Source organism: Mugil cephalus, chromosome 18, assembly GCF_022458985.1.
Source record: "Mugil cephalus isolate CIBA_MC_2020 chromosome 18, CIBA_Mcephalus_1.1, whole genome shotgun sequence".
NCBI classification, from domain to species: Eukaryota; Metazoa; Chordata; class Actinopteri; order Mugiliformes; family Mugilidae; genus Mugil; species Mugil cephalus.
Window position 1 is genome coordinate 2,495,915 of NC_061787.1, and position 26,945 is coordinate 2,522,859.

A 26,945-nucleotide genomic window follows, 5' to 3' on the forward strand; every position below is an offset into this window, starting at 1 on the left:
TATGATCAATTAAGACCATGTAAATATAAAATAATCCAAAATAAAATAACAATACATTTACATAAAGGTTTATTACAACGTGAAAAAATAATAAATATTATCTTATATATAAAGAAATGAAAATAATCCTGGACCAGAAGGTTCCTTGCACAGACGGAGCATCACAGAAACAAACTGCTTCCTGTTGTCGGCTGATTATGATTATTCAGTAGCATCTGTGCTGCTAAACAAACACCCAGGACAAATATTTAAGGAGAGACGTGAAAAGAGGTGGATTTGTCACTAACTGTTTGGGAGCAGAGAGAGTAAAGTACCCGAGGTTTAATACTGAGCTACATATCAGCTCCTACTGCACCAAAGAGCGAAGCAGCACCTCCATCGGCAGCTCCAATTTAACTCATGTCGGATATTATCATAATGCAATGTGTTCAACGCGTCTAAATATAATGTTGGTATTTCACATAACACAAAGCTTCAAATGTTCTTTAAATTTCATGTCGAGTGATGAGAGCCGCACTCGTCACGTCTTCATAATCGGCTGAAAATGACTCTTTTGTGCCTCATAGCAACACACATTGTTCCTCTGCAGGACAGAATGTGAGTGGGCGAGCGGCTGTGGATGTATTATGTATCAGCTCTACGTCAGGCAGGAGGACATGGAGGACGTCCTCTCTTCCTGGTTGTCTTCTAGGTTTTCAGACTCTTCAACTGGTGCACAGCCACAGCTTCATGGACAACTAAAGGAATGCTGCCTTCTAATGGAAGACATGAGGCTGTGATAAATAATGGAAATCACATTCACTGAAGTAAGCCCGGGTCTTTTTCAAGTCACCAGCAGAGAAGTGTGACACAAGTTGTATCATAGCTTGGATAGTGTTATTTCATGCACAGCTCCTAGTCTTTGTGAGTCAGGATTTGTGGCTAAAAAGGACACAAAACGCTGGTGGGCAGAGTTATTCAGACATTTATTTAAGGAACAGAGCTTGATGTAGAGCTCAAGACATTCAGGCAGGAAGCTTAGCAGCCAGGGTAGCGGGACGGAGCTGAAAACTGGAGTTTAAAAATGAGAATCTGTGAGTAAAATACAGCAAAAGATCAGGTTTTAAAGTTCTGAGTCTTGGTCGGTGAAATAGAAAGACTGAACAGTGTCTACCAAGAAGCTAGAGACAATGATCTGGGGGTGTGTTGGAGCAGAAGCCCACAATTTGAAGCTGTAGTTGCTGACAATGGCTGGCACCTGCTAAGGCACAACAAATATACACACAAGCAAAAGACAGGAAACCTCGAGAGTAGCGGAAGAGGCAGGACATGACAGGGATAGCAGCAACAAAGACCCCTGAAAGGACTCTACCCGGCCAAGTTCCATGGCATCCAGCCTGCTCCCCATGCTGCCTCTTCCACAAGCTCCCACAGAGCTGGCTGGGGCAGCGGGCTGGTCTCCACGGGAGGCGACATGCCAGTTGGCTCAGATTTTAGCTAGATTAATTTACTAGAATAGAACCTCAGTGGACATCGGGACAGCATTTCCAAGCTACTCGCAGGCAACGTCAACAATGTGCCAAGCCGGGAGTCGAGGAGGGGAACGGGCTTGAAGAGGATCTGCTGCAGGTGGCAAACTGTGTTGATGCCAGTGAGCAACAACCAGATGTCAGCTCAGAGTTAGTCTCTCAGCCTTTCACACGGTGGAGTGGCGCCTGGAGCCAGAACCACAGAGACCAACACCAGCCTCCTGCACCGCCACTGACTCAGACATAAAACACCTTCCTGTGTGCCTACTAACACCTACACCAGTAGTAAGTAGAGTCTGTGAAGAGAAATGTGTGCAGGCTCATTCAGAAACCCACCTTCTCACCTTTATGCAGCTCCTTGTATCTTGCAAACTACTTGAATGCTCCACAGTCATCAGAAACCAACAATCACAGGATTAAATGACCCACTGCTCTGGTGTCAGTGGTCATGAAATCCTTTGACTCACTCACGTAGACCCACCTGAAGGACATGCATTACATCCTCAGTAAGCACCCATGGACATCCTGGGTCTGGACACTTAGAAATGTGGGGAAGACGGTGGACTTCAAGAGGAGTCCCCATCACTTCTCCCCATCACCGTGTCCAACGATGCAGTGTCTGTGGTGGAAATACTCTGATTTCTGAGATCCCAGAACCCAAACTGACACTCAACACAGACTCCGTCATCTAAAAGGCCCAGCAGAAGATTTATGTTCTGCTCCAGCTCAGGAAGTTACTTTAGGAGATGTGCAACAATCCAGGCCGTCCTCACAGGTTAGTGCTAGATAGAGCAGAACCACTGGTGCCTTTCTGTCCTCCATCCAGGACTTATACTGTATGAACTCAGAGTCAGGAAACAAATCATTGATGCTATTTGACTTCTGTCTTTATGTTTTCATGCTCACAACTAATTAGTTTCACCTGCTGCTCTTCATACTTCCAGCAAAGAATCTAAGATCAACCGTCTGATCCAGTTTGGTTCTTCAAAGTCACCTAAACAAATTTGATTGGGTTCAATCACTCACACGTCTTCACTGACTGGGAAACATTTATGGACGATGGAAACTGGAGGAATGTGCATTTTCTCTCCTCGGTGGAATCACGATAGATAGAATCGGGATGAGTCCATATAAAGTTCATACTGCACAAGTAGCAAAAATTTAGAAAGTAGTGGAGGTAGTAAATGCCTGAGTAATCATTCAGTGCTTTCATTTTTTACACTTTTCTTTCTCTTAAACCTCCTTCTTTCACCGTAGGAACATTTATTTCAAGGTCAGGATCGAAAAACTAGTACACACATTTCTTACTTTCAGGCTGTTGTATATTTTATATTCTCTCCCTGTAAAATCCAGAATGTCATTTTAAATCATAAGAGTTTAGAGAGTTTAGCAGACTCTGAACGATCCTTCAGGCCAAGTTTACTCTCATCTTTCTCAGTGTTTTTGCCTTCCTGTGCCACCGTTGCATCTTGATAACTCTCATGTGTCATGTCTTGTATGTAGCAGCAGGTTTTTTTTATCTGTGTCTCCTCGTCCCATCAGCCAGTGCTCATTTTAGGGATAGTTCAGTGTGACTGCTCTCTCATCCTCCTGTACAACAAAAGGTGATGATAATTTAGAAATAGTTTAATACTTTTTTTAGTCCACGCTGTAGCCACTCTTCCTCTGTTTTCGTTGATCACTGTGGTCGGGCTGCCCAACTGTTCTCGTGAGGGCTCTATCTTTAGACTCAAGCAGCTAAAACACTGCGTTTTACTTTTGTTGCCATGGGAACAGGATTGAGCTCTAAAAGCCCTGTAGTGGAAGTGGAGTGCTGACAATGAAAACAAGGCTTATAACGAAATGATGAAAATGATGTGATGTGAACGACTGAATGAGTGAGGATGTAAAAGGTCTGTGCATCGCTGATGGGACTGTTTAAAGATCTGTTCAGAATGATGCAATGCCACTGAAAATCAGTGCAATTGAAAAAATATATAGAAAAGTTGCAGAGGCATGTGGCTCATGTAAAAGCTGTCTTCATGTGAGGAAACTCTGATTAACCTCAAATGAATCTCAGATGTTCTTGTAAGATTTCTCTTTGTAATTGAACGCTGTCACACAGACCTGGAAACCCACAAACTAAAAGATTATCAAAGCATCCAAATTAAACTCGCTGTTCAAAGGTTTTGCTCAAGTGAGGGCTGCAAAGAAACTGCATGAGATAAACAGACATGTGTAGAAAGAGGCTGACAATAACATTAAAGTAGATGGCAGCTCTATACATTACTGATTCCCGTCAGCTAGGCTACATACGTGATCATCCTGTCCAATTATATCCTTTTTAATCTGACATTCTCGAGGAATGCTCCCTGAAAAACAGGATCTAGACGGGGGTGTCTTCTCGTTGCCTTGTCTCCCAGCCATGTACTGGGGGTGTTGCCATGGCAACGGCAACATGTCCAAATAAAGGTTTTAGGTACAAAGAGGAAATCAAAAGTAAAGCACGTCTCTCTAATGTCAAATATGCGTTATATGGACTTAGGTTCTGTACTTCTGTAGTAACTTTATACCAGAACAATCATGTACTGTGACTCAGACGATTATTAATGAAATGATCAGAGCTGCAGACCTGAATGAATGATTATTCACTACACACATGCCTCAGTTATGATGCCCACTGTTTGTCCACTAGTAAACTGTAAAAGGCATCACACCAACAACAGGCAAGCGTTCCAAAAATAACCACACACAGATACAGGCCGGGATTAATACATCAACATGGACACTGGGTCTCTTTCGATATCATTAGGATACACTAGAGGTTGTACCAGGTCAGATTCTTTGAAGTCGACTGTTGAGCGAACTCTGATGACATCACTGATAAAAACTCAGTAGAAAGTAATAAATCAATGTTGTTGACCTGAATCCATACTGTGAGCTGCAGATATGTATAGCCTGTATAAAACCAGGCTGCACCTCAGCACCATCAGTAGCATTTCCTCGTCCTCCACAGCCTGGTGGTAGATGGGACAGTGGAGCAGCTATTTCTTCAATAACTTTTTGAAATAGTTGATGTGCAGCCTCCTTTTCTCTGGAACCACAGGACGTTTGGTGAAGTTGACTGCTGTGCTCTGCTAGCGTTAGCCTTAGCATTTCTTTTTAGCTGCAGTAGTACTTTAGTTGTTTTTCAGGGATGACATGTCACGGTAGTATGGGCTTCATCTTAAGTGAAGCATTTCCACACACTTGATGAACCGATGACCCACTGGACTCCTCACCTGTCTTCATGGAGACGGCCATGTTGTTATTGTCACATGATCAGAGACTAGTCCACAGTTTGTGAAGTCGACCTGTTCACCAATAAACTAGTATCCAGATGTTTCTGGTTGCAAAAAATATGAATATTCAGCCTTCGTGTTTTGGAATCTGATGACAGGAGAGAAACTGGTAAAAATAATCTCTTATTTTTATTCGAGGACAGACGGATTTGCCACTGAGAGGCAGAAAAGAATATTGTCCTCTCTGTTATCTGTATCAACGGCTTTATCAAACCAGAACTGCAGCACAGAGGTCAACGTGTTGTTCAGTAGATGAATCTGTCTTCTAAATAAAACCACGGATGGAACAGCAGGCTGAGCTTCCTCTGAGGTGGACGAAAGAACAGGAACCTGATAGAACCTGACAGAACCAAGGAGAAGAGTTTTTATTTAGTGAAGTAGAAGAGTTTCAGCTACAGACGTGGCTCATCTCCCTGTTAAAAGTCATCTCTCCTCAACAACCTCTGATCTATATCTGACTACGACTAAAGCTGATGATGATGTGAACGTAATAACAGACTTGATGTGGCATGAAACAGAAGATCACAAAATGATAACGATCTGATCCGTCTGAATAATCAATGGAAACTGGAAAACACTGACGTGTGAAGAGCTGAAAGGAAACGCTGCATGTGTGAGGCACATTTGTGGAAGCGATTGTTTGGCAGAGGAGGTATTTAAGGCACATGGCTGGAGAGAGTGAGAGAGAGCGGGAGAGAGAGAGAGAGAGAGAGAGAGAGAGAGAGAGAGAGAGAGAGAGAGAGAGAGAGAGAGAGCCTACACAGTCTCCAGCCTCATCCTCAGACTCAGTAATGTTGGATATGCTGCAGGACTGAGCACTAGCTTCTAATCACACCCTGCTGCTCTAGGACGTTGGAGGCATAAACCCGGTGAGTAGACCTTTGTGTTTTACTCTTTGTCAGTTGCTGCCGCCACAGTAATGCAGAACATAAAAATAGAAATAGAAAGCCTTGCTGTAGCGTAGAGGTCTCTGTGTGGAACTGGGCTGTAAGTTACTCTGAGTAACTCAGAGGTAACTGGTACATTCAGAGCTAAAAGTGATTCTTTAATCTTTTAATTTGTCTAAGCCGTTTGGGCTGCCGGCTGCAGAACTCACACATGGACAGATTTCTTTCTTTTTATACTCTTTAGAAAGACACAGATGAGGGTTTTCTGCATTTACAGGGAGTGTGTGTCATCCTGTATACGATGGTGATTTATCTACTCACACACACACACATACAGTGTACACTCCTACAGACATTCTGTGGATCTGGGCTTCCTGCAGAGACTCGGGCACCCGGTGGCCTTTCCTTCCCACTCATCTGAACCAAATCAACATTTCAGCACAAGTGACAGGGCTGGGGAAGGAGGGAGGGGCTGCTAGTGAAGAAAGACTCATATTTGTTCATGCATTAGGATGGAAAGAAAAAACACGCCTTGTGAAACAGATCCAGCATAAACTCATCTCTAGTCCTGGTGGTTTCTGACATTCAGCAGCATGGTCTCTATGGAGAAACTCCTTCATGTTAAATTAGTTTAAATCGTGTTCCTGTTTGAAGCTCATGGAACAGTGAGATGAGGCATGTGGCTGGAAGAAGAAGTCTGAATGAGACCAGTGTTACCTGAATAAACAGACATTTATCAGGCTATGCTGTCCGCTAGTGGAGGCATCAGACACGTTAATCCATGAAAACATGATTAAGGAATCAAGAGAAGGGATTAAAGGTCAGGAAGTCCTTGGCTGACTGACCTCAGACGGGAGCAACTGGAGCTGGAGTCTGAGATTTGACATCAACTCTAGAAGTAGAAAGCAGCTGTAAATCATTGCTAATCAGCTGATAGTTCCTCTGCTTTTTCCACGCAGCGTCACTGACTTTAGTTTGAATGTTTTTAAAGAGTAAACCTGAAGGAAGTTGAACAACCTGAAAATATTATTATTACATCAAAAAGAAAATTAAAAGAAACTTGGAAAAGATCCCGTCTGACTGACTGTTCAGCCAAAACATTATGACCACTGACAGGAGAAGTAAACAACACTGAAACCATCTTGTGACAACACAATGTTCTGATGGGAAAGTTTTGTTCCTGGCATCACTCATGTGAATGTTACTTGGACGTGTAGCACCCACATAGACCAGACCACACACCCCCGCCCTACAGAAATGACACAACTATGCAGGATGCAGCCTGACACAGACACACACACAAAACACTTTAGGAACAGGGCAGTGTTGGACAGTGTTTGTTTGTTTCATGAAGGTGACTGTACAGAGGAGTTGAACAACCACGGCTCTAATTCCACCCACAGACCTCTGCATAGAGGAGTATAGGCTCAGGTGGAGCTCCACACATTCACTGCCTGGTTTGAACTGATTTCATTAAGATCCAAACACATCCTTCAAATTCAGGTACTGGAGCACATGATCAGAACCAGAACCAGCAGTTTGCTTCCTCCTCTGCTCTTTAAGGTGTGTGTGTGTGTGTCTCACTCCATTCATCTCAGTTTCTGCTCAGTAGCGTCTCTCTCATGGCTGCTAGCGCTTTGTTTCAGTTCATCATATGAATAAATGAATAAATTATTAATGCTGCAACTTTTCACTTGACGACAGTCTGGTGTGATGTGTGTGCGAAATCAGCATTTAACATTTCTATCGACTCTTTCACTGGTTCTTTATTTATCTGACACATATTTTAAGAAGAATAAGTTTCATTGTAATTGTCTTTTTAAAAATACCAAAATACAGTACTATAAATACAATAAAAATAGAAAGCATAGCAGCATAATGATTAAAAACTATAGCAGCTATACACAATAATGTTCATGCAGTTTGAGTCATATACAAGGGGCGACACAGTGGTGGGGTGGTTAGCACTGGTGCCTCACAGCCAATGTTTACACATAAATGAGGCACGTACACCTAAAAACAGCTGCAGGTGGAAATCAGTTTTCATCCATCAATAAGATGAAGAGGATTTTATTTCAAACTAAAGACTTGACAATGTTCTGCTAAAGACTAAATCTCAATGCAGTGAATAACCACCATCCATCCATCCATCCATCCATCCATCCATCCATCCATCCATCCATCCATCCATCCAACTAACTAGACCCAGATCTTCAAATGTCTCATAAAGGAAGGAGCAGGAAGTTGTGCTTTGACTTCTGAACAACAACATCACCGATGCTTCATCTGATTATACACCTGAAGTAGCTCTAAGTACTTTCTGACTATGATCGAAGGTGAATAGTGTTTCATGCTGGGAGATGAATCGTTAACATCTCGAACATGTTCTGCTGTACCTGCGTTAGCCGTGCGTGGCTGAGACATGTGTAAGAATATGAGCGTAACCTGATCTGCAGAACTGATGTGAAGTGGCGTGACTGGACATGAAGTGATCCCTCCCCTCAGCTAAGGACAAAGAACACAGTGGGGACATTTCCATTGATCATTCTTTCCTTTTACAGAATCACATGCACACAAATATCCAAACCTGCTGAGCCCACGTTCGTTCTATAAATGTACATAGAATACTTTTCAGTGAGCAGCTAAAACAACAAGAGAAGTGTTTCAGTAGAACTATAAACATCTGTGCTAGTTCTGTAGTTCTTGTGCAAGAATCTTTTCCCTACATGTGTTTGAAAACAGAACAACTTTAAAATAATTCAGCGGTAACCCTGTAGACCTGCCCTCACAATGAAAGTTAGATCAAGTTAAACACAATAAAACATAAATGTATGTTGAATAGAACATAGGAACTACTAGGTTAAAGTAGCAGCAAGCAGGTTTCTTTGCAAAGGCCTGAAAAGAAGATTTAATTATAAATATTGTAAATTTTATTATTATTTATTTATTTAAAAAGAGGACCTAAATATTAAATACACAGAAGGAATGTGAGTGTAAAAGCAGGTTGAGTCCAACTAAAGGGTAAAAAGGTCCATTAACAACCAGAGAAAAGAGAAAGACCTATAATCTACCTAGGAAATAAAAGGCCCAGAGGTCACACAGACAGAGAAAGGATCTGTTAAAAATAAATCCTGAGATGAAGATTCAAAGAGTATCAAAGTCAATATCATCAAAATATATAAGAACTGCTGTATAGACATAAACTGACTCCTGATACAAATAGTTTTTAAATTCTGATTTCCTATATTAAATTATTATATCAAACTATTATATGTTGTTCTGTGGCAGTGGTGAGGAGTGCTGTAGAGTTTGTGGTGCAGAGGGACTTCTTCCTCCTCCTCCACTGCCTCTGCTCAAGCTCGTAGCTAATGCTAAATTTCATTAGCGGCAGAAACAAATATTGGCTAAGATGCTAAAATTAGCTTAATTTTAATTAGTTTGCAAACTCATTTTGCAAATGCAAATAGTGCAAAGGTAGTTATAAAACAGTATCGCCTGTAAATATTTACCCATGATTAGTGCAGAGTCATTCGATCCATCACGGAAACTTTATTCACAGTAATAGCACAATTAGCAGGAAATATCACTTTTAAAACCTAGTTTCTGTTGATAGGTCCATGGTTTCTTTCTCATGTTTTCTCTGTTTGTGTTCTAACTCCTTCCTTCTTGTTTCTTTCCTCCTCTGAACTCATACTGTCTCTCATCAGACCGTGGATGTGACCTCAGCTCTGTCCCTCCCTTTACCTTGGGTGATCTCTCCGTCCTGCTCTGATTTAGTGCCGTGCATTAGAACTCAGAATCCCAGCACAGCCATGTTACATTCCCCAGGTTGATGGTTCAATCCCTCATCCCTCCACCTTGACAGTTGGCGCAGACATGTGATTCTCGCTCTGTCCCTGTCGAGGCTGATTTACTGGCGTTAATAATAACGCGTGATATTCAGACCTGCGTTGTGTGCTGTTATTATGTGGCGCAGTGCGTTGACAGTGAACATCATGAAGGAGAAGGAGGTGGAAGGGGAAGAGTGAACAGTGTTAACTTTGACAGGCACGTCTGTCTCAGTCTTCAGATGAAGGGGATTATTTTATCTTTCATACTTTTGGACTAGTTTTAAACTTTTAATTCTGACATTTATTCAAACTGCAGCTAACATCATCAACGTGCAGAGTTCTCATGTTCTCCTTGTGTTTGTGTGGGTTTGGTTTTCTCTCGGTGATTCCTCCCAGTCCTCAGAAATGCTCGTTGGAATGATTTCATGTGCAGTTTCTTTTCTTATTATGATCATACACGTGTGTGTACATAAACACATGTGAATATCCTTGTAGAGTTTCTTAGAGATGTTTCATCCAAGTAGCACAGAGGAGTTTAAATATCTACATCTGTGGGTGTAACACATCAGAAACTCATATGACTCGTTGGGTCACTGCAGAAAAGGGACAGGATCAAACTGTCTCCTCCAACTACAGCTAAATATCTGGTTGTTAACAGACACTAGTCAAATGAGCAAAGAGATGTTAATATTTAAACACCTCCTCAAGCCTCTTAGAGCTGATGTTATTCTATTTAATACTCCTTAGATGATTGTTAAATGTGCACAGGGTGGGTCGTTAGAACTTATTATTTGACTGCTGCTGTACCTGAGCACCTTGCACGGGACAAATAATGAACCTTGAATCCTTGCATGTTGTTAAATGGGGTGAATGTAGAGGCAGGAAATGTAATTATTTACCAAAAATTAATAGTGTAATCGACAAACAAGACAAGAACCCAGGAAAATGAGGGAACATGCAAAGGGGCGACTTCACAGAGAACTAAGGCAAGGACGCGACTCTATTACCCAATGAAGGCGGAGCACTGAGGAGAAACCAATCAGATAATCAGAGGAGGGGGAAACGTAGGAGGTAAAACAGGACAAGACCAAGAAAGAGTTCAGATGGTCTTATTTTTTTGTCCATACAATAACCTGGATGACTGAGAACCTGCACAGACACACATTTGAGATTATTTGGAAGATGATCCAGATTAAATGTTTCTGTTCGTGTCATTTTCATTAATATAACTGTGGGTGAGTGTGAGATAAATGAATACAGAACTAGAGCTATCGCTTCAGACTATACCTCTTACTAAAGCCTTCAGTGATCTTGTTTCTCTGATATCTGGGAGCTGTCCTGTTGATTCCTTATTCGTTCATTCTGTTTCTCGTGTCCGTCCTGCAGGTGATCATGGAGGAGGCTGACCTGCTGAGAGAGAGGCTCCAGGCCATCACGGTAAAGACCACACTGTAGCTCTAGACTTTGACCTGCACCACGCTGCTTCGGTGGTGGGAAGGATGGAGGGTAAAAGCAACAACAACTTCTCCACGAACAAGTGGTCAAGCACAACATTTCCTTTTCCTCTAGAAACAGAAGACAGGAGCAGTTCAGGAACAGAAGGACTGAACCTACATCCTAACTAGTCAGTGATGTGTTGTGGCTGCAGCCGTGGAGCTCTGGTCCTCAGTGGTATCATAGATTAGAGGTGGAGGTGGAGCATGGCAGCCTTCTGAAATCAGCTGGCATGCCTCTGATGAACAGCTGGTCCTCCAAGATGGTGGTGACCTGGGCATGTGTCGTCTACTATCCTCTCCCTCGCTACCAGTGCATTTATACTCTAATACTGTTTGCCTTGAACTCACATAGTTGTCACTCTTGAGTTCCTGTTTATTCTTATTACAGTATCTTTATAAGGACACGCCAAAAATGATCCCTTCACCTTTTCAATCAGTCTCCCGTGTATCAAGCATCAACTGCTGTCATATAATGTTGATTATATCTTGTACATATGATGCATGCATGCTTTATCCTTATGCATGCTTTAAAAACAGCCTGGAGCAGGCTGCAGAACAGGGCTGTACAACAAGGAGCTGGAGCCTAATGAGGAGGAGCTGCTTGACTTCCATAGCTGTGATGCCACCGTGTAAAATGCCTGTGAATAATTTCTCACGTCCATGTTTCATGAGTGCGTCCCAGTGATTCAGGGCTGTGATATCTGCTCTGAGCAGGATGTCTTGGTGCAGCACTGAGACACAAGTGGTTGCCAAGCAGAGGCTGAAAACACCGTGTGGGTGTGCTGTTGCAGAGGAAAGGAAAATGTTCCGAGCTCAGCCTGCAGCCATCCAGGTTCTATGGTTTTAACCTATGGCTGCAATGTGGTCTTTATTTCTATCATGTCTTCCTTCCTGGTGGTGCTGAAAGAGCTTCACAGTCACAGGGACACATCTACCCACTCCTTCACAAAAAAAAAAAAACAAGTTGCTGAAGACTTGACTCAACTCTTTTCAGATGATGAGAATCTGACTAAGAGCTAAGAGCTGTGCCCTGTTAGATTAAGACAAATAATAAATCACTCTCCAGAAATCAGCCACAGATACGACCTGATACTCTGATCTAACTTCACACTCAGATCCCAGCTCCCTCACTTCACTGTTCTACCTTCATTGTGCAACGATTTTTATATCTATATATTTGTATAGGTGTATTTAACCTGTGTGTATAAAGTTTTTATACAGTATTTATTGCTGGAACAGTATTTTATTCATTGCTCTTCCTTTTGTTTGATTCTTGAGCTTCACATAAGTTCTCCTCCGTCCTCAGACCGTGTGTGCACTTGGCCAAGTCTGGGAAGAGCTTATAGCGTGATTGGTGCTTAGTGAATCCCAATCTCTCTCTCGCAGTCCACCAAGATGATTTAGTAATCATGAGTTCCTGTGTCTGCAGTGTTGTGTTTGTAGCAAATCCTCTGATCCGATGCACATGAAGACCACCAGATGCTCACATACCGGCCCTGGTTCCCTGCTGGAGGAAAATACAGACCGACATGACTGACATAACTGTAAACACATTTCCATTTGTTCTAGTCCTTCCTAGTGCTGTGGAGGGAGGCCCCAAACAGCTCCAGTCAGGATGCCGCAAAACCGTAATCCTCCAAAACCCTAATCCAGCTGGTGTTGATAAGTTAACTGAAAGTGTTGGCGATTCCTCATTCATATAAACTGCTACTGGACTTTTTATCATCAGTCAAAGCTGCACACCAGCACTACACATTAGATTTAATTTAAAATAAAAGAATCTGGTGTTGATGCGTAGCTTTAAATGACAATGAAAGAGGATGGTGTTCTCCCCGTCTTCTTCTATGTGGCCTCAGAGGATCCTGGTACGGTGCAGTCTGTCTTATCATTGTGTCGTCCTTGACTCTTAATGAATGGAGCTGTTCTGGTTTGTTAACTCTCTGTAGAAAGATCGGTTCAGTCTGAAAACCCCTCCCTGTTAGTTTGGAGCCCAATAAGCCTGTAAGCACTGAAGGTATCGTGGTAATAGTCGAGTCTGTGAAAGGATTTTCTCGGTCTAGACGTTTCAGGAAACTGACATCACCCTGTCAGACTCAGAGGGAGTTATAAACACCAGCACACGTCATCAGGGAGATCCCCTTTCACTGGAGCTTAGTGCCACACTGATCCAGGATCCATGAGCTAATAATAGCTCCTGAGTGTGACATCCAGGAGCACGGGCCCCGTGTTTAGATGCTGAGATTCATTTATCCAGGACTCATTTTAGACGACCTCTGTGTGTCCAGCTTGTTTTCTAGTTTGCATTTAAAGATTAAATGTTGTCAGAGCATTCCCTCTGTCCCAGACCCTCACCAGGAGGGTTCCTAATCCTAATCTGAACCTAAGCCTGGCACTAACCCTAAAACAAAGTCTTAACCCTAACCTCACCACAAACACAAACACGCAAAGAAAGGAAACAACAAGCCGTGAAGAGGGAGAGGCCGTGAAGTTATTTGTGGCCGCTGGCGTTTAGTTCCCAGTTCAAGGTCGAAGAGTCGGCGTGAGACAAGACAACAGGTGCCATAGTTTCCATGCTGCAGATTGTTCACATGATGTAAACGTGTCTGTTTCTCCTCCTTGCAGGATAAAAGAAGAATCCAAGAAGACATCGCCAAGAAAAGGAGGCAGATTGAAGAGGAGAAACTAAAACTCCAGTACATAAAGGTATTTAACAAAATATTAACATATTTCAACTGAACGTGAGCTCAGTGTGCTGTGATTCTTTCTAATAAAGGCTCTGAACATCATATTGAAGGACGTGAGGGAAGAGTTAATGATTTCATTAATTTCTGACACAATCTGGAGAGAAAGACAAATCCTGATTTCACCAATAATAATACTAATAATCTCCGGTTCCTGAGTTGACTGACTCTGGTTCATCCAGTCAGAGTCAAAGTCTCCCTGTGCTCATTCATAAACAGATGAATGAATCGCTGCCATTTAAACTCAATTATTTTACATGTGGAGAAGTAAAACGATCATTTAGAATCAATGACAGATTGACTCCAGGTCAAAGGTCATGTAGTGATAGTCTGACCACCAGGGGGCAGGAAGCGTCCAAGGCAAACTCTTTTTTTTTTTTCAATTAAACAAAGAAGAAAAGTACAACGTAAATAAATATAAGATACATTTTTTTTCCTTCTGTTGGAATAAAACAAGTTTCAGTGATTCGTAGAACAGACTGAACTCCATACACAGCTTTATTTTTTAAAGAATCTGCATTTGTGTATGCTGGACAAATGAACCTGAAAAGCTGAAGACGTCATCTGCTGTGATGGATGAATGTGTCTCACACGGTCATAGCAGAAGAAGAGACGCTACAAGGTCTTTTTCACATTAAAATTCTATTTCATCCTTTTAAAATAATTTATTGGGCATATTTAATTTAAATAATTCCATTTAGAAGTAAACTGTTAAACCTTGGGAGGAATAAGAATTAAAATATATTGTTTCTCAGAGCGTGTTAAATCTTTTACCACTGACTCTACAGATGTCCACATGGCTCTAACTATTCTGTTTAAGTCTTCAGCAGAATCCAGCTTTGTAGTAGAAATTTGTCACAAAAATCTTTGTGCTGCACCAAGTTCCCATTTTCATGCATAAAATGTTCAACAGCCCAACCCATCCTCTCCCCCTTTAGTTCTCCAGTCCTCTCTGAACCATTTATTGGAGAAAGATTGTACTAAAGAGCAGACACAGTGTTTCCTAGAAACAATCACATGGATTAAAACACATTCATGAGAGAGAACATGCTGCTCAATTGTAAATCTCGTGTGAATGTGGCATGAGCCAGACTTGTCAGAACGATGCCTGACCACTAAGATTCAGGTTCTGTTGCTCAAGTGAAATTTTGAAACTGCAGAGATCCCTCTTCTTTTTACAAAGAACATTTTAATGTAAACCCTACCCTATATCCTACAGGCTTCAGTAACTTGACTATACGGCTCAAAAAATAAAAAGGTCTGGAGAGCTGCAGAAGAGGATGAGAGTGTGAGAATAAAAAGAGAGTGTGCACAGCAGGACGGAAAAGCTCATGAATAGACCAGAGAGCGGTGTTTGAAGCCGTTGTGCATTTTTCTGACAGAAAAAAGCCCTGAGAGAGCAGTGGCTAATGGACGGTCTGAGCCCGCAGTCGGAGGAGGAGCAGGAGGCCATGAGGCTGCAGGCTCACGATGAGCAGCAGCAGAGTGATGAGCTGCAGAGCAACATTCTCAGGTAACCTGCACCTGAACGCCCCTGAACACACGCGAACGCACCTGAACGCACCTGAATGCATCTGAACACACCTGAGCTCACTGTGCATCAGTCACAGAGTTTAAAGAGTTTAGAGATTTGGTTCAAGTGAACTGACAAATCAGAGAGAAGTCTGTTTGAAATCTTAGTTTTATTTATTTATTACTATTAACAATGAAAGCAGTTTAAGGAAGAGCCAAAGTGGGAAGAGGAAGAAACATGAGCAGAACCCCGGTGACATATTTAGGCCTCTCAACTTGAAACTGGTCAGATAGAGAGGCAGATACGTTCATACATGCATCTGAATAAACATACACGTGTCATGATACCACATGTCTGCATGATGCATGAGAAGCAGATAAAGGAGGGAAATGTGGAGGCTGATTTAGTTCTAATCGAGAAACGTCAGAGAGGTCTTTTTTTTTACCACCAGACATTTTAAAAGCTCCTATTTAGAGATTGTTTGGTTGCTATGGTGACGTAATGAGTCGACAGACTAAAATATGAACAGATGGAGAGAACGGTTTAGATGAAACCCCATGTCCCTGCTTCAGTGTCAAGAGTGTGTGACATGCAGGAATGAAACTATGGAGAAAGATGCACTGTGGATGGATATGTAGGCAGGTGTAGGTAGGTAGGAACAGATCCGTGTCTGGAGATAAGTTAGAAGTTAAACTTTGAATTCAGTCATTAAAACAATGACTGTCTTCACCAGAGCAAATGCAGAGAACCTGTCATTGGCCTTTAAGAAAAGAAAGAAACCCTTTAAAAGAGACAGAGAGGCATCTAAGTCACTGCAGCCTGCTGCTCTCTGATGATGATGATGATGCTTCTTCATCTTCACTGGTTCCAGATCTCAGTGGTGACACTCAGCAGAGTTTTAAAAATGAACATGTTAATTTGTCCACTTACATTTGACCTTCTGGAAATAGAGGGAGCAGAGGGATATTGTATCTTAGAAGCCCCCCACCCCCAATCCGTCCCCAATTACCTGAGCCTTCATCGTTGGAGCTCTTCTTTCTCAGCACTCAGCCGATCCCGTCTCAGATAACCTATTAGCACCTGGGACGGGTGGATCATCTACGTGAACTACAGATCTCCACCAAGCCTGTTTTATGGAGGGTTTAATTTAGCATCAGTTTCACTTACAATCACAGCTCATCTGTTTCTGTATTGATAGCTTTTTGTATAACAGATAACGAGACAACTAGCAGGACTGAGAGGAAAAATGGAAAAATAAATAAAAACAGAAACTGTTTTAGCATTTCATCCATATATGGTTAAAATTTGACGGGGTCTTTGTCTGTGAATACAAGCAGCAAACATCGGTATGACCCAGAGTCCATGTCTGAGCTGTATTCTGATTCTGATCCATTTAAAGGACGGTAGCTGCAGGTTAGAGCTGTTCATCCTCCAGTTATCGGGTTCATTTCTCTCTGGTGCAGAATCGAGAAGGAGATCGAATCCTTGGAAACACAAGAGCTCAACATCTCTGCCAACGAGGAGGTCATTCTGAAGCGGTTGAAAGAGGTGGAGAAAACGCCGGAGGACATCATCAAGGTAGGCCTCCCACGCCTCAGGAGCGTTAGCACGAATAAGAATGAGTCTACAAGCATGTGAGGGGAAGAGACACATTCACCTTGTCTCATTTATTGCGTCCTGATGAGAGGATGCTTGAGACATGCGCTGAGTGTTTGGTGTGTTTTGAACATTTGAAGCTTCATTTGCTCTTGCTGAGCTTTTTGAATTGTTTGTAGATTTAAGTGAATGAATCAACAAAGAATTAAAAGGTCAGAGTTCTGCCTGGACATAAAATAAACGATTTCACACTAGATGAGCATAATACTAATGACAGACAAAGAAAAATGACAATGTGATGTAAGAATGTGGGCTATGTAGGTGTGTGTGTGCTGTAGCTCGTAATGAATGAGGTGGTGCATGAGGTGGTGCATGGTTTACATGCAGCTCAGCCTTCAATCTCTAACTAACCGAGGACTGTGTGGGTGTTCTCTGGTTCAGAAGAGGCTGCTCTGAGAGAATAAGGCGACAGGAGAATGGATTGCTCTTAGTGAGGTTTGAATTTGGACAGAATTAAATCTCTGACATCGTAACAGTCCACTGACGCTCAGTACAGTGAATCAGAATCAGTATACTTTAATAATCCTTCAAGGAAATTGTTTTGTTTCTCCCATAAAATGACGGATGCAAGGAGTCAAATACAAATAGAATAAGAAGTAATGTAAAAAACAAACAAACAAACAAAACAAGACGTAAGATGAATAAAACACAATTTGAGTCTATAAAATCTAATGGGCACAGAGAGGAATGACCTCCTGTGGCATCCTGTGGTGCATTTAGGAAGGATGAGTCTATCACTGAAGGTACTGCTGAGCCTGGCCAGTGTGTTGTGGAGTGGGTGGGAGGAGTTGTCCAGGATGGTCTCCACTCTTGCCAACATCCTCCTCTCTGACACTGTGTTCAAAGAGTCCAGCTCCACCCCTACAACATCACTGGCCTCGAGGAGGCTTGTTGAGTCCGCTAGCATCTGCCACTCTCAGCCTGCTTCCGCAGCATGCAACAGCATACAGGAGCTCACCGGTTCACCACAGACTCATAAAACATCCTCAACATCGTCAGTCTGTTCAGAAAGTAGAGTCAACTTTGGCTCTTTCTGTAGAGTAGCCTCTGTGTTCAGCCCAGTGTTATTGACAATGTGCACTCCCAGATACTTGTAATAAGAGGAGTAGTTGTGTCTGAATCTGTAGCACTGCTGCTGCTGCTGCTACTGCTGCTGCGATGTCGGTTTCCTCCTCATCACCCTGACCTTTACCTCCTCTCTCTCCACCCGTAGGAGCTAAACACAGAGATCCAGGCAGGTAAACACCTCTGGAGCATGCTGGTGGGATTGGCTGAATAGTTCATTAACAACGTAGGAAACTAATGATCAGAATCTTTAACACACTAACCTGGTTAACAGCGTGTCCTCTTACCTTTAACACAACTCGAATTCGGGATGATATATATACTATATATAGCTAGAAGATGATTTAAGTATTCAGTCACCTTGAAACATCCCTCACTGGATTGTTACGATTACAATGATGAATACTTGAAAATGAGAGTTTACGTTTTTATCAATGACTGTTGAAGACTGAGGCTCACTGTTAAATGCTTAAAAAGTCACGTAATAAACAGCAAAAATAAGATTTCAAAGGATGACGATGGACTTGGACCAGTCTTCAGACTAGCTCAGTGATGAACATCACAGATTCTCTTATATTTCATACGTCATGGATTTTATAATCAACATTTTTCATATTTTCTTGCTCAATTTTTAAAATTTACATTCAAAAGTTTGTCCATCCATCAACAACTGTCACTTTTACCCTTTTTCAGATACTTTTATCCCTTTATAACAGATTACTCTGTGTAGTTTTAAAGATTTTATGGATGTTTTGTTGGACTTACCACTCCTGACTACTCTATACATCCAGTAGGCCTTTAACAATCAGGGTAATCTGAAAATAACGGAATCAAAACAACATCCATTCTAAAATCTATCATTTAAATTTGACTAATATTTAACATCTTTTCCTGGAACATAATTTCACTTGGCTTCTAGTGTCTTGTTCTGCTTCACAGATTGCATTTTCTCCTCAGATGTGGCACACATTGCCCCCTCCACATTCCCAGATATCTCATCCTTCATCCCACTTGCATCGTCAAAAAGCCGCAACGTGCACGAGCCTGGTAGTGACGTGCCAAAGAAAGGTAGAGCCGCTGTAGAACGTGTCCTGATGATCAGCTGAATGTATAAGTCGGACAGAATGTGCTGGAAAAGCGAAGCTGAGAACCTGGTTTTGGATGCTTTTCCTCCACCCTGGATTCCACCGTTCACCCTCTCAGCTCCATTGTTGCACAGACGTCCATTTTGTGCTCGAGCCGTAGCTGTCTGCTGCTCAGACACAAACCAATTACTGGTTCCATTATGTCATTTGAGGAGCTGCAGATTTACATTTCACATGGATGCAAATCATGAAATAATTAGATTCCACTGTGAAGAGACAAGGACATTTTCACACCTGCCATTTCTGAGCTTTGCTAAAGAAAATAAACCACACAGCACTGATTTTTCACTTTAAGACTTGGTGATGTTTATGATTAGAACAAGGTCTGCTATTCTTAAGAAGAGTTTCAGTTCAGTCTGCAACAGACTGGAGGACGAAGGGAACATTTCTGGAACTCTACACACAAGTAGTGAAGACAAAGATGTCTTAAATGTCCTAAAGTTCGTCCCCTGTATCTTCCTAAAGTTTTTCCTTATCTTCCTTGTCTAGATTCAGTCCAATAAATCTAAGTTAATGTAGTGTGGACCTTGTGTTCTCTACACCTCCTGTGCTCCATCGCTGCCATAAACTCCTCTCTGGAAGATTTGTCTCCAGGAAACTTTATCTTTCTCTTCTTTGAAACGTTGCAGCGTTCAGTGTTTTTTGTTGTTGTTGATTGGCTGCAGCCTTTGACCAGACTCCATGGATTCTGTTTAGATCGTCTCCTACTACCACCTCATCAAACATCCACACTGTAGAATTTAGAGCAAACCAATGATGCCAATGAAAGAAAGGTGCAACAGGTTAGAGAGGGGTATGTAATGCAGAAAAATCTCCAGTTGGTCTCAGGCCAGAGGAGACATTTATTCCCCCAGACTTTAATGTGATTTTTCTGCAGGCCATGCTTCAGCTAGGTGCCCTGGAAGCTTCGTCAACAGATGCCCAAACCACCTCAAGTGGCTTTTACGGCAGCACTGGGTCTTTCCTCTGCTGGAATAGATTCCAGAGGGCATGTGGTCTTAGTCCACATGTAGACTGTATAGACCAGGATGGAATTAACATTTCTTCCCACGAAGGTTTGATGAGGTTGAGGCTGACCAGTGTAATACCCTGATAACTGAAGCACACCTTAGCGACCTCTGCCAGGGATACTGACGAGTCCTGAGACCTTCCTTCACCAAGGACAAGATTTGACCATGTCTCAAATATGTCTTGAATTATTGGTCTGTTTGTCCTGTTGTGTTCCAGTCTTTTTCACGGTGGTCAGAACACACATGCTTCATTTGAGAGCAGCTTCAACCAGTAGTGATCAATTAGCTGGTGGATTTATACATTCAGATACATGGATATAATTTAAATGACTAGTCTGTTGTTTAGTCCAATCAAAAACACATTTGCATCAAAGCACAAATAAATATACAGCTGAGAGGACGGCATCAAAGGATGTATGCCATTTCTGCTGACCTATCAGTCCATCACTTTAATGTTTCACATTTCTAGGTTTACTTTTCTTGTCCTTCATCTCCATCTCTTCTCCGTTCCAGCTACATTTGCAATGGAGATCAGTGTGGAACATGATAAAAGAACAGGCAAAAGTCAGGTGGTCTCCTCAGCAACTATCACCCCAGAAACCCTCCAGGAAACGGGCTTAAAAGTTTACGACGATGGGCACAAGTCAGTGTTTGCGCTGCACAGAGATGCTGCTGGCGTACATAACGGAGCAGCTGGAGAGATGACGCTCACTGAGGTGGAAGAGCTCCTGCGACAGGCCACAGAAATGACCGTGCCCAATGAGGTGCAGTACCATCAGCCTGTGTACTCTGTACCTTACTCCACGAGCAGCAGACCTACAGCACCCAGATATCAGGCTAAAACACAGAGCCAGGCCACAGCGCCCAGCACCTACCAGAGCACAAGCTTATCTAGGAATGGTGCTCAAACTCTGAAAGAGGAAAAAGAGCCAAAGCTGGAGGGACACAAAGGCCCAAAGAAAACCCCGAGCCCTCACCTCATCCATCAAGAGTCCACCTCTGGAGTCCAAAGATCTGGAGACGTGAATCTGCCCTGCCTGCCCACCCCAGGATGCTCCAAGACTGACAAGCATGCAGTTCAACAAGAAGGACTCACCAACAGCATGACTGATACACACAGTCCAGACCCATTGGCTACTGTGTCTATCAAAGTCAGGTCTAAAGGGATGCCTGCACCCATCCAGCCGCACTACAGGGCAGTAGACCGCAGTAGTCCTCCATTACCCAGCCACAAATCTGAAGTGGATCCAGCCTTGATAGAGAGCTCGGCTGATTTTAAAAGGCGCTCGCCCTTCTGTGCAGAGAACATTATAAATACACTCCCAGAGGAGCTGGAGTCAAAACCGATCACCATGATCTTCATGGGCTTTGAGAAGGCAGTAGACGAGGAGGAGAACATCAAGGCTGAGCTAGTGATTATAGGAACCCCTGAGAATGACGATGAGGTTGACAAGTATACTGAAACTGAATGTAACCGGGAGGAGAATCTCTCATACCACCCAGAGGGATACAAGAGCAAAGTGTTCCAACCCAAAGTGGGTAAGACCCAGATTAGATGCTGCAGAGACATTATTGAAGACACCCACACAGACTGGGATGACCTAGGGCTCCATAAACCGACATTTATCCACAAGCCGGGAAAGAATAGTCACTGCATGCAGGGACATGAGGTGGATGAGGCTGCAAACACCACCACAGTCAATATGAAGAGTTCAACAGGAAGATGAGACGTAAACAAGCTCTGTTAAAATTCAGCTCATTCATTAGCTTAAATTTCTGTCTTTCATTCTGTCTAATATGTGAAAATGCATAACATATGGTATTATACTATCATACTTTCTAACCTGTTGAAAGACATTTCTACCTGACTTCCTACCTCATGCTATCCTGCCCTGAAGACTCAGATATTATAAAGCCCTGTCCTTAGTTTTATCACCCAGCACCACTGACATGGGCACAGACGGTGTCACCAGGAAGATGATGCCTGGATTGAAGAGTTGATGTATTTTCCGTTAACAAAGCTTTTATTGGTAGATGTGAATCGTGCTGCACTGTGAACGAGACATTGCTGTGTTTGGATTTCTAAAGTCACAGTGTAAACTATTTAATGTGTGTGCTGTTACCTTCTCAATTAAAAAGAACTCCTCACCAGCTAATTGGAGATGGTCGTTTATTTTTGTGTGTATTTATTGTATTTGGTGCCTGTTTGCTCCTTTATTTATTTCAGCAGTAGTTCATGGAGCTACTGCATCTAACTGCCGGTTACAAGAGCAAAAACTGTGGATAGGTTCAATTAAACTGAATGAAATAAATGATTCCGTTCGCTAATGATTTCAGGACACGTGCTCCTGCTGGAATCCAGTTTGCTCGACAGCTGACTGAACCGAATGTTGTTGTTCTGCTCCTCGTCTACAACACTTGTCCTTGGATGCTGCATCTCTCTTTGTGGAAAACATGGAGGAGGGTGAAAAAAAAACAAGTATGTGGTTATGTAACCATCTTACGTGTGACAGAAACCACGGTCATCTTTTATTACTGTCACTGTAACTGTGCTCACAGTGAGCCCATTTATTACATTCTCAGATAATAGAAAGTACTTTGTCGAAAAGCACAAAGCACTCAGCCACTGTGTGAATGAATTTGGTTGATGTGTTGTCTCATATTCTGCTCCTCTGGAGGCACGAACATCATCCATACATCTCTAGTAGCATCAATGAGGAGAAAGATTATTGTGGAAAATGTTTCTGGAAAGAAACAGAGCAGAAGAAGACATTGTTTTCCACAGGACTCAGATGGAGCTGGTGAAAACTGCAGATTTTGTTGATTTCAATTTACTGTAAGTTTTCTACATATTTCAGTAAGTTTCCATCATTTAGTTGTGAATGTGTATGAAAGCAATGTGTTAGCATCTGCTAAATGTTGTGCACATAAATAGCATCTTCACAGGTGAAGAGTGAATGGGAAATTCATGGATTTTGTAGCACTGACAAATGTCTGGTTGTTCTACATCTGTTTTGCTGAAGATTTTTCAGTTTGGACCAAGTCTGTGTTTTAAGGCAACTAAAAAAAAACTTTGGCTACATTTAAAACAAACCTGTACTGACTTTGGAGTCCTCTAATTAGATTATTTGTTCAGTTTAGTTCAGGGACTTCTAGCTGCGACTCTGAGCAGCTGCACCATCGTTCAGAGACGTCTGTACATTTAACACTAGGTTGAAATGTAGACGTTCTAACATCACACCCTGTTGGACATAGTTTAGTGCGTCACTTTTTATAAAGTCCAGTGCTCAGTGGTGATTCTGCATGTCTTCATTTCAGTTTATTTGGCTCTAATTCACTGATTAAAATGTCCTGCGCAGGACTGTGACTTATTGAAAAGGATCAATGAGAAAAGTGAATTGGTGAAAAATACACAGCATCATTAAAGGAGAGTCAAGGGACAAGGGACAAAATTATAGTCAGAGGACAGGTGATTAGAAAGAGGAGTAAACTAAATGGCTTTTTTCATTTTAGTTTTTATTTCCTTAGCTTCAAAAACTGTCCCTAAATAACTTCTATGCAGCTAAAGGCCTCTCTTACATTGGCTGATGTCGATGTTGATGAATCCATTCAACAAGCAAAGACACTCTCTGTTTCCATGAGCTGAATGTGAAGAGAAACTGAGTGATGGAGGAAGACAACGAGCCCAAGAACACAGCGGTTAAAGAAGAACAAGATGAATGTTTAGGAAAGGCAAAGTCAAAGTCCTGACCTTAATCCAATAGAAATGTTGCAGCATCAGCTGATGAGAGGAAACCACCAACATCTCAGAACTGAACTGGTTCTGTTGTGAGGAATGGGATCAAATTCTTCCAGGCTGCTTTAGACACTGATCAGCAGTTACCACAAACATTTAGTTACAAGGAGCTCACAGCACACACTGGAGACAAGGACTCACTTACATGGAACATTGGACCATATATCATATATGAGACAATGCACCAGTCTAATATTTGTGTTTCATGTGTTCGGTTGGGTTCTCTTTGTCTATTTTCAGGAAAATTTGATGATATTTTTAGTCATTTTATACATAAATGTATGTGTGTGTGTGTGTGTGTGTGTGTGTGTGTGTGTGTGTGTGTGTGTGTGTGTGCGCGCGCAGCACATAGATTTTTAAGGATTCTGACTTTGTAGCAGAAAGAAATAAGCAGATGGTTCAAATCAGGTCCCACTGTGGTGTAGAATGTGTGCGTGTGCAGAAGATGCGTTCTCCCTGCCAGAGTGTGTGTTCATTGGAGAAAGCGCAAGCATTGGCTGCCTCCCGCGTACCCTCCCTTCCACCACTCATCCAATCAGAGACAGAAGCAGCCAGGCAGAGCTGCCAGAGTGAGGCTGCAGTCAGAAACTGAGCAGAGGCATCTGCGTTAGCCCACCACACTGATTCAGGTAGGTCCACCGATACAAACACACACACACACTGATTTGAAAGTTTATAAAGATTCTCTTTTGGTCAGAGAACAATCCACATAGTGTTATCTACTTCAGACGCTCGAGGATAGATGACTGCACGTCATGTTCATGGGTATTGATGTGACTGAGGGATGCAGCCTCACAGAAGAGTTATTGGCTTGATAATATGCTGTGTATCGACTGTCACGCTGTGGTCTGAGTTAAAGTGTCCTGTGTGGAGTGGATTAATGCTTGTGTTTCTGGCCAGGTTATCAGTGTTTCTCTGGAGGATGTGAGTAATTAACTGATGAAACAAATACCTTCAAGGGTCGTTTCACTCAGATTTAAACATCGATCTTACTATTGTTATTCAGCCATGCAGACGGATGTAATTTATATGGCAGGTCGTGTCCTTGAATGCTCTTTTCAGTATTTCAGTGCAGCTATCATGATTTATAGATGATGTCAGTGATGATTTTATGTTCAGCAGTTTAGTCTGAACTTGTCTTGTTTGCTGCTTTCATCAAATTTGTGTAAGATTTATTGATGTGAGCCACATCTCTGGATGGGCTTTGGTCCTCTATAATGTTTCCTCCTTACACCTCCTTGCATCTTCATCACGCCTCCCGTTGGACTTTGGGAAACCCAGATACCCGTGAGCTTTCCCGCACGTCTGCTGTGGTGACTTCTGTTCACTGCATCTTGTCCTTCTTGATTAGTTTCCCTGTCACTATGCTGCCACTCTTGACGACTTTGCTTTATGTGCTGGCGGAGGTGATCAGAGCCCTGTTGACCGCTATCACTCCAGACTATTCTCAGTTGATTTCTGTTGCAGTGGCTGTGGCTTTGACCCTCTGGTTTTCTGAACATTGCTCATGTGCTGACTCTTGTGCTACAACCTTCTTCAAGAGTCTATGTGTTCCATTCTTGATCTTATATGTAGAAAAAGTGGACGCCAGGACGGCTCCTCTCAAGTGAAGCCAAAGCGCGTGGAGCTCCTCCTGGTGGCTGAATGCAGTACATGTCATAGGCCCCGCCTCCTTTATGCTAGTGGGCGGGACTAAAGCACACATCACATACAGTTTAGGTAGTTAATATGATTCCCATGTATGTTAACAAATTATTCTGAGAGGTTTTGTTCTAATTATTTGATGCTATACAAAACAGCGAGTGACATCACGATAAAAGATAAGATCTTCAGAGTAGAGAGGGATTTGGGGATTTATATGTAACCTGACCTAGTGTGTGGCTAATAATACAGAAAGCATTATTTAGTTTTTCACTTCCTGCAGCTTTGAAAAGAATCCCCTAGCATCTCACATCTCTCACTGAAATCAGAAAGAGAATCCATTATAATCCAGACTAAATACACTGAGTACATTTCTGACTGCTAATAGTGTAATAGACTTTGTATCAGTGGGTTAAACATACAATATCTATAGTGAAACAATACATAACATAACAGGCCATGTGTTTCACATTATTACCAACACCACAGAAAATAATAATAATAATAATCAAATACTTATTATTTCTGCTATAGAAAGACATAGTCGTTCTAGTTTATTCAGTGTAAGAATATCCCGATTTTTATTAACATGCGGTTTCTACAGTTTCAATCAAGCAGATCAAGTGTGTTTGCACTGAGGTTAGTCTCATTCATACACATTTATCTAATTAACTGTAGAAGACGGGTGATAAATTAGTCTGAGATGAGTTATAAGGCTTTAGTTGGATTTCCTCTGCCTCACTTTTAAAAGCAGAAATCAGCTCCTGTAGTAACGTTCACGTGGGTGAATGTTTTTAAAACGCAGTCTTCAGAAACCATGAACATATCCTTAACAAACAATAACAATAAATAAACCCAGTCTGGTATGTTTTGCTCTTTTTAAATGAAATCATCAGTGTAAATTGGAAATGAGCGATTTTAAGAATCACAAGTTAATGTTGTTTAAATGATGGAGGTAAATAATGTTAACGACAGCAGGAAAATGAATTGTTCTTCAGCCAAAAAAACAAATTCTTATGATGGATAAGGTGAACAATAAAATAAGATAAAAATGATAAAATAATAATATGTATAATAATAATAAAAATGTTATTAAAAAATGGGGTTCATAATACAATAATAACTAAATAATCCTTTTGAGTCTTGAGTTGTGTTGGTGAATTTGCTGCTTTTGTGTCATCGTGCTGATAAAGACGTTTCTGCTCATGTTTCTCTATGTGTTTGTATTTTCTTAAGTTGTGTTGAGTGTTGAGCTCTGTCAGCCTTTACAGCTTTGGTTAAATGAACACCCACTCATTGTTTTATGCTGATACAAAACTTTACTCCTACACCAGTTG

General features: G+C 41.9%; 3 protein-coding genes across 4 annotated transcripts in view; all 3 read left to right on the forward strand.

Moving 5' to 3' along the window:
• The window catches only part of LOC124995607 (NACHT, LRR and PYD domains-containing protein 12-like), a 1,019,357-nt gene that overhangs the window by 923,654 nt on the left and 68,758 nt on the right, over positions 1-26,945 (forward strand). The gene's annotated exons all lie outside the window — the stretch shown is intronic.
• Positions 5,555-26,945, forward strand: part of palmdb (palmdelphin b) — a 30,322-nt gene continuing 8,931 nt past the window's right edge. The window contains exons 1-5 of one of the 2 annotated variants that reach the window (XM_047568114.1): positions 5,555-5,697; positions 10,932-10,982; positions 13,664-13,744; positions 15,165-15,295; positions 16,759-16,873. In XM_047568114.1, the coding sequence (XP_047424070.1) occupies positions 10,938-10,982; positions 13,664-13,744; positions 15,165-15,295; positions 16,759-16,873 (372 nt within the window). In that variant the 5' untranslated portion in view covers positions 5,555-5,697; positions 10,932-10,937. Of the gene's footprint in view, positions 5,698-10,931; positions 10,983-13,663; positions 13,745-15,164; positions 15,296-16,758; positions 16,874-24,445; positions 24,597-26,945 lie in introns of those variants that run through there. The other variant, XM_047568115.1, reaches the window with a different exon arrangement.
• Positions 19,797-22,322, forward strand: LOC124995620 (palmdelphin-like). The gene has a single exon (XM_047568131.1). It carries the CDS (start codon positions 20,588-20,590, stop codon positions 21,896-21,898), a length of 1,311 nt encoding a protein of 436 aa, XP_047424087.1. The 5' UTR covers positions 19,797-20,587; the 3' UTR covers positions 21,899-22,322.